Below are 7,212 nucleotides of genomic sequence, written 5' to 3' on the forward strand. Positions count from 1 at the left end.
TATTTTTGTGTATGGAATAAGGAAATGGTCCAGTTTCATTCTTCTGCTTCTGGATGTCCAATTTTCCCAATACCATTTGTTGAAGAGACTTTTTTCCATTGGATATTCTTTCCTGCTTTGTTGAAGATTAGTTGACCATAGAGTTGAGAGTCCATTTCTGGGTTGTCTATTCTGTCCCATTGATCTATGTGTCTGTTTTTGTGCCAGTACCATACTGTCTTGATGACTACAGCTTTGTAACAGAGCTTGAGTTCGGAATTATGATGCCACCAGTTTTGGTTTTCTTTTTCAACATTCCTTTGGCTATTTGGGGTCTTTTCTGGTTCCATACAAATTTGGGGGTTTGTTCCAGTCCTGTGAAAAAAGTTGATGGCATTTTGATAGGGATTATATTGAATGTGTAGATTGCCCTAGGTAGCATAGACACGTTAACAATATTTGTTCTTCCAACCCATGAGCATGGAATATTTTTCCATTTCTTTGTGTGTTCCTCAATTTCTTTCATGAGCGTTCTGTAGTTTTCTGAGTACAGATCCTTTGCCTCTTTGTTTAGATTTATTCCTAGGTATCTTATGGTTTTGGATGCAATTATAAATGGGATCAACTCCTTAATTTTTCTTTCTTCTGTCTCATTATAACCACTTTTTTTTTTTTAAAGGAAACTCTACCCCCAAAGTGGGGCTCAAACTTACAACCTGAGATCAAGAGTTGCATGCAGTACTGGCTGAGCCAGCCAAATACCCTATAACCACCTTTTTTAGAAGATGCTGAAACTAAGATAAATCATTCTGGTTGTTTAAAGGAAAAACTAAAACTAAAACAAAACAAAAACAAAAAGCCAACAACAAAAACCACAACAGAATTGTTGAGACTAGATTCACTGGCTTAGTTTTGTCCACTACCTGAAACAACAACAAAAAAAATAAGAGTTTTACAATAATTCATCATTCAGAATCTGTTACTGTACAGATTTTAAGAGGTTTTGAGTCAGTTCCAGTATAGAAATAAGGCCAAAGTGTTTCTGTAAGACAATAGTTAAAAATATAGAGAAGGGATCTATCACTCAAATTATAAAAGGAAACCTCACACAACTCACAGTCTAAAAAAATGCCAATCTTTCTAGGTATTACTTTTGGCAGAAGATTAATTTTTTTAGGACCCAATGCAATATAATTACTCTGACTACATCGTCCAACACCCCATAATCCATCCTGTGCTAAAATTGGTTGACACTGATTCTTTCTCCTTCTGGAAAGAGAGTCTCTACAGATACCCACAATCCATTCAGGCTTGTCTTTCACTTCCACCTCCCAATACTGCCTGCCAGAATTATAACCCCTAGAAGCCAGAACAGCCTGGCAGAGATAAAACCTCCTTGGGTTATGAGGTAAGTTATGCCTTTTATTTCCATATTGCACAGTTTTTCTATCTTCTGAGACAATAAGCTTACGATGTGCTGTTTCAGGATCTAGAATTAGATCCACCTGAAATCTCTTGGTAATTTTATTTAGGCCAGAATATTGTGGAGCAAAATGGTAACCATATTCCTTTAATTGGAACAAAAAAGGTTCAGGGGACTTTAAGGTTTTATATCTATGGTAGATACTTTTAACACCTGTCAGTAATTCCAGCTCTGACTTCATATATTTGCCCTCTATTTCCTTTGATAGATGTTTTAATGTGGAAAGATAATTTGAAAATGTTGTTAGGTTTTCATTTAGTTTTGTTAAAGTATCCATTTCTTCATCTTGTAATTGCCGAAGCACAATCTCTTGCTCATTTTTGAGAAACAACAAAATCTGCTCAAATTCAGACTTTATTTCTTCTCTCCTACACTGTACCTTCTTCTTCAGTTCCAGTGATTTTCTGCTTTGCATAGTTATCACTTTTTCAACTTGTTCTACTCTCTCCTTCCATAGTTCAGTACAATTCTGCAATCTTTTCCTATGATAGGGAGCAGCCTTCTCTATGGGCCAAATATAGTGGTTCTGGTGATCAGCGGAGAAACTACACTGTGGACATAAAACTTCTAGGTCCTTCTGACAGAAAAAGGTCAAAACCTGATTATGTTTTTCACATATAAGCTTCTCTTCCTTCCTCTTCCTCTTGCTTCTTCTTATCTGTAGTAGCTTAGCAATTTCAATCAAATTACCCAGTTGGGGATTGTTTGTGAATTTCCTCTCTGGAGAGCAGTAACGGCAAAAGGGGCAGGGGAAAGTCCCATTTAGATTCTTCCAGAACATACTGATGCAGGAGAGACAGAAGTTATGTCCACAGTTGATGGTCACTGGCTCTTTCAAGTAGTCCAGACAGATGGGACAGCTAGCCCCCATTTGGAGGTCTGCCAGGGCTGTAATAAACTCCATTGAGCCGTGAACAAAGGTGATGGGTAAGCTAATATGTCCCTTAGTAAAGCCTGGCTCTCTACCACACAAGACCCCGCGACCAGTGGATATCCTCCCACAGACCCTGAAAACTGTCCAGCTTTCAGTTTCACTGGATTGGCATGCTGATGATAGCCTAGACAAACCTGTTTCCCTTTGCCCCTTAGCTCTAGAGACTGTTGCCAAGAATACTCCACAGGTTGCAGTCTATTGCATACTAGAACGTATTAGCTGGGCTGCTGTTCTTCCCACTTAATGATGTAAAGTCAGACTGGATGACTTTCCTGTTTAAGAAAGCAGCTGTAGGTCCAAGACTAGGAATATTTCCTATGAGTGAGAAAAGACATTAAGTTAAAAATAAGATACCACAATCCCCAATGTATTAAAACATTCACACAAGACTCATCAATAAATGCTAAAATCATTGTGTAGAAGTTCTTGGAAAAACAGGAATTCATAGTTACAGAGATTCGTTCATCTCACACATTTCAACAACAAAGCCTATAAGATATCCCTGCAAAAAAAATTCCATCTCAATCCAATCATAAGAAAGTAGTCTAACTTAATTGTGGGGCATTCTACAAGACAATCGGTATGTGTTCTTCAAAATGTAAATGTCATGAAAAACAAACATAAAAAAGTTTCAGAAATATGACAGACCAATATAATGTGGAATACCTGATTGAATCTGGGATCTTAAAATTAAAAGATAAACAACTAAAAGAACATTTCTGGGACAAATGGGAGAACTTTAGTTATGGACTACATATATTCTATCAGTAAATTGTGTTTATCAAATTAATTTATCATAGTTAAGGAGTAAAACATCCTTGTTCTTGGGCAATATATATACTTTGGGGGGGTGGGGACACCATCTTGACGGCTGCAAGTTATTTTCAGAAGGTTTAGTAATTATAAGATGTGTAGCAAAAAGTTAAAAATTGTTGCATACAAGCAAAAGGTTTGTCTAAGTATACTGCACATCCTTTCAATTTGTCTATAGGTTTGAAATGTTCGAAATAAAAAGTTAGGGAGAGGGGTGCCTGGGTAGCTCAGGTGGTTAAGCATCTGCCTTTGATCTCAGGGTCCTGAGACTGATCCCCACATCGGGCTCCCTGCTCAGCAGAAAGTCTGTTTCTCCCTCTCCCTCTGCTGCTCTCCCTGCTTGTATTCTCCAGCTTGTGCTCTCTCTCATATAAATAAATAAAATCTTAAAAAAAAAGAAGTTAGGGAGAAAATTTCCTGACTTGTTTTTGAGATACCCAACACACCCAATTTTAAGCAAATCAAATTCCTCCAAGTTTGTGAGCCATTTTACCATCAGTACAGTATTCTCTCCTTTCTTCCCACACTAAGACACTTTCTCAACTTTTGTTCTTCCTCTCCCATCCCTCATAATCCAAAGACAGTGAGAACAGAAATATAGGCATGGTTCTGACATTTGAAATTGGCTTTGTCCTGATGACCTAGCAAGGTCTTTTACCACACATACTTACTCTTCCTACAAGCAGAACAGGAAAAATGTAGTAATTCTAAAAAGCTTCCATTTTTAAGTTATTCCCAAACTCAAGGATTGATTCAGTGTCTTGGGTCTGCAGAAGCAACAGCTATCTTAGCAATATGCTATGGAAGGCAGTGTTTCACAATATAAGGACTAACATTAATAAGTCTATTACGTTTGGGATGCCTGGGTGGCCAACTCAATTAAGCGTCTGCCTTCAGCTCAGGTCATTATCCCGGGGTCCTGGGACTGAGTCCCCTGTTGGGCTTCCTGCTCAGCAGGGAGACTGCATCTCCCTCTGCCTGCCTCTTTCCCTCTTCTTTCTCCCACTCTCTGACAAATAAATAAATAAAATCTTATAAAAAAAAAAGAAGTCTATTAGTTTGGAATCCTGGTTCAGCTACTTGTGTATACTTCAGGAAAACCCATGTAACTTTTTTGAATCTCATTTCTTTGACCTATAAAATGGGGATTATTACCCCTATTTATTTATTTATTAGAGAGAGAGAGAAAGAGAACACATGAGCAGAGGAGTGGAGGCAAGGCAGAGGGAGAGGGAGAAGCAGACTCCCCACTGAGTCCTGACCTGATACAGGACTCAATCCCAGGACCCTGGGATCATGACCTGAGCCAAAGGCAGACGCTTAATCGACTGAGCCACCCAGGCGTCCCTATAACCCCTTTTAAAATAAGGAGATCACATAAATGGCAGCCAACATGTCCAAATAAGCTATTTTATTCAAGTTTTATTTTGTAAGTTACTTCCACATCCAACATGGGGCTTGAACCTACGACCCTGAGATTAAGTCACATGCTCCATCGAGGTGCCCCACCTTTCTATTTCACACTTATTTGAATCTGGATCCAGAAATGGCCCACGTATTACATTTACCTATTAGCACCCCCTAAATACCTTTCAATCTATAATAGTGTCTTCTGCCTCTACCTTTGTCCTGGTGGACTATCCTAAGTTCTACAGTTTACCTACTGCTTCTTGATATGTAATTTAACTTACCCTTCATACCTTCATTTTTTAAACTTACTAAATCTTTCCTCTCAGTTAAACCTGTTAATAACTCACCAAAAATCAAGATAAAGTGCTCCCCTTAGCTTACCATTCAGAGCCTTTCATATCTTAGGCTCTTCATCTTCATCTGGCTATGCTCCCCTAAAGCAGTTGGTCTTTATTTTCTTAAAACAGAGATGTTATGTTCTCCTTCCTGCACAAACCACTCACTCTTTACATTACCTTTCCCTCCCTTCACTCTTTGGGACTAAGTTCTGCTCCTTTGGGACACTCCAACCAAGACAAATTTTCCCTAGGATGGTTTATTATGTGTCAGGCACTAAGCTAAGGATCTTTCATGTAGTTTCTTTCTTTCTTTTTTTTTTTTTTTAAAGATTTTTATTTATTTATTTGACAGAGATAGAGACAGCCAGCGAGAGAGGGAACACAAGCAGGGGGAGTGGGAGAGGAAGAAGCAGGCTCATAGCAGAGAAGCCTGATGTGGGGCTCGATCCCATAACACTGGGATCATGCCCTGAGCCAAAGGCAGACACTTAACTGCTGTGCCACCCAGGCACCCCTGTAGTTTCTGATTTAATTAAACTCTCCAAACAACCCTATAAATTAGGAGCTATTATCCTTGATTAGAGCTGTAAAAAATGAGTCTACAATAATTTGAGTACCCTTATACAACACTGCATTAATTGGCTTACTACTCAATCACGAAGCTGTACTGTCCCTTCTTCAGACACCCACAGCATCCTATGCATCCCTCTACATCTATTTCAAAGCAATCTGTATTTCTCATATTTGATATATTCACAGTTCTTCACATTTGATAACATATTCCAAACATTTTTAGGAGGAAAGACAGGGATTTATTGATTCTAGCACCATAATAGCAAAAACGTAACACAAACTGAGAGGCAGCAATACCTGATAGAACTGGGTCTTCATTCAACTCTGCCACTTAACTAGTTATATGTCCTTGGTCAAATTAATTTCTCTGAGCTTCAGTTTTCTTTTCACAAAGTGAGAAATAATACTATCTCATATTGTAATTATTAAACAAGAAAATAAAATTAAGGCACATGTCACAGTGCCTGCCATTTAACACAAACACAATAAAAAGTATTATAAGACTATCTCATAAGATCTCAAAAGCTCTTAAAAATCTAGCTGAAATCACATACTTATATTACATATATAGGCATACCTTGTTTCATCGTGCTTCACAGGATTGTAATTTTCAGATACTGAGTTTGGTTTTGTGTTTTGTTTAACAAATTGTATGTTCAAGACTTCAGTGAAGGAAATAACTGCAGCTGTGGTGGAAACAGCAAGAGAACTGGAGTTAGAAGTGGAGCCTGAAGATGGGACTGAATTGTTGCAATCTCATGGTCAAACTTGAACAGATGAAGAGTTGTCTGCTGCTTATGGACAAGGAGAAAAAAGTGGTTTCTTGAGATGGAATCTACTCCTGGTAAAGATACTGTGAAGATTGTTGAAATGGCCACAAGGACTTAGAATACGCCATGAACTCAGACAAAGCGGCAGCAAGGTTTGAGGACAGACTCCCAATTTTGAACGCATTTCTACTGTGGCTAACATGCTATCAAACAGCATCACATGCAACAGAGAAATCATCCATGAAAGGAAGAGTCAATCGAAGTGGCAATCTCTATTGTCTCATTTTAATAAATTGCCACAGCCACCCCAACCTTCAGCAACCACCACCCTCATCAGTCAGCAGCCATCAAATAGAAGAAAATCCTCCACCAGCAAAAAGATTACAACGCACACTGAAAGCTCAAATGGCGGTTAGCATTTTTAGCAATAAATTATTTTTTAATTAAATTGTGTACATTGTTTTTAGACATAAGGCTATTTCATACTTAACAGACTAAAGTATAGGGTAAACTAACTTTTATATGCACTGGGAAACAAAATTCGTTTGACTTACTTTATGACAGTGGTCTGGAACTGATCCCACAGTATCTCTGAGCTGTGTGCGTGTGTGTGTGTGTGTAAAGGCACTTACATATAAAAAGTACTGATACTAAACCTAAAAGCTGCTATGTATGTCTCATATAGTTGCTAAGTCCTTCATGAATGGCAAAGGCATTAACTTCCACCAGGCACTATAATAATGAAGGAAATTTTCTTACACTAATTTTGGAGGCACAGGAGAGGAGTTTCAGAATTTTAAAATACACCTTTAATTTTATGTTAAAATACATTCAACTTGTAATAAATTCCAGTCTCTTCCAAGCTACTCTTCCTACTTGCCCACACTAAGTGTTATTATAGCTAATGACTAA

General features: G+C 38.1%; 1 protein-coding gene across 1 annotated transcript; it reads right to left on the reverse strand.

Annotated features, from left to right (window-relative positions):
• Positions 1-944: 944 nt before the first annotated feature.
• LOC100479114 (tripartite motif-containing protein 60) lies at positions 945-2,366 on the reverse strand. The gene has a single exon (XM_011234821.2). It carries the CDS (start codon positions 2,364-2,366, stop codon positions 945-947), a length of 1,422 nt encoding a protein of 473 aa, XP_011233123.1.
• Between the last annotated feature and the right edge of the window lie 4,846 nt (positions 2,367-7,212).

This window comes from Ailuropoda melanoleuca, chromosome 5, assembly GCF_002007445.2.
Source record: "Ailuropoda melanoleuca isolate Jingjing chromosome 5, ASM200744v2, whole genome shotgun sequence".
Taxonomy (NCBI): Eukaryota; Metazoa; Chordata; class Mammalia; order Carnivora; family Ursidae; genus Ailuropoda; species Ailuropoda melanoleuca.

Excerpts from the sequence above, each read along its gene's own strand:
- LOC100479114 (XM_011234821.2), bottom strand. The coding sequence starts at position 2,366 with ATGGAGTTTATTACAGCCCTGGCAGACCTCCAAATGGGGGCTAGCTGT.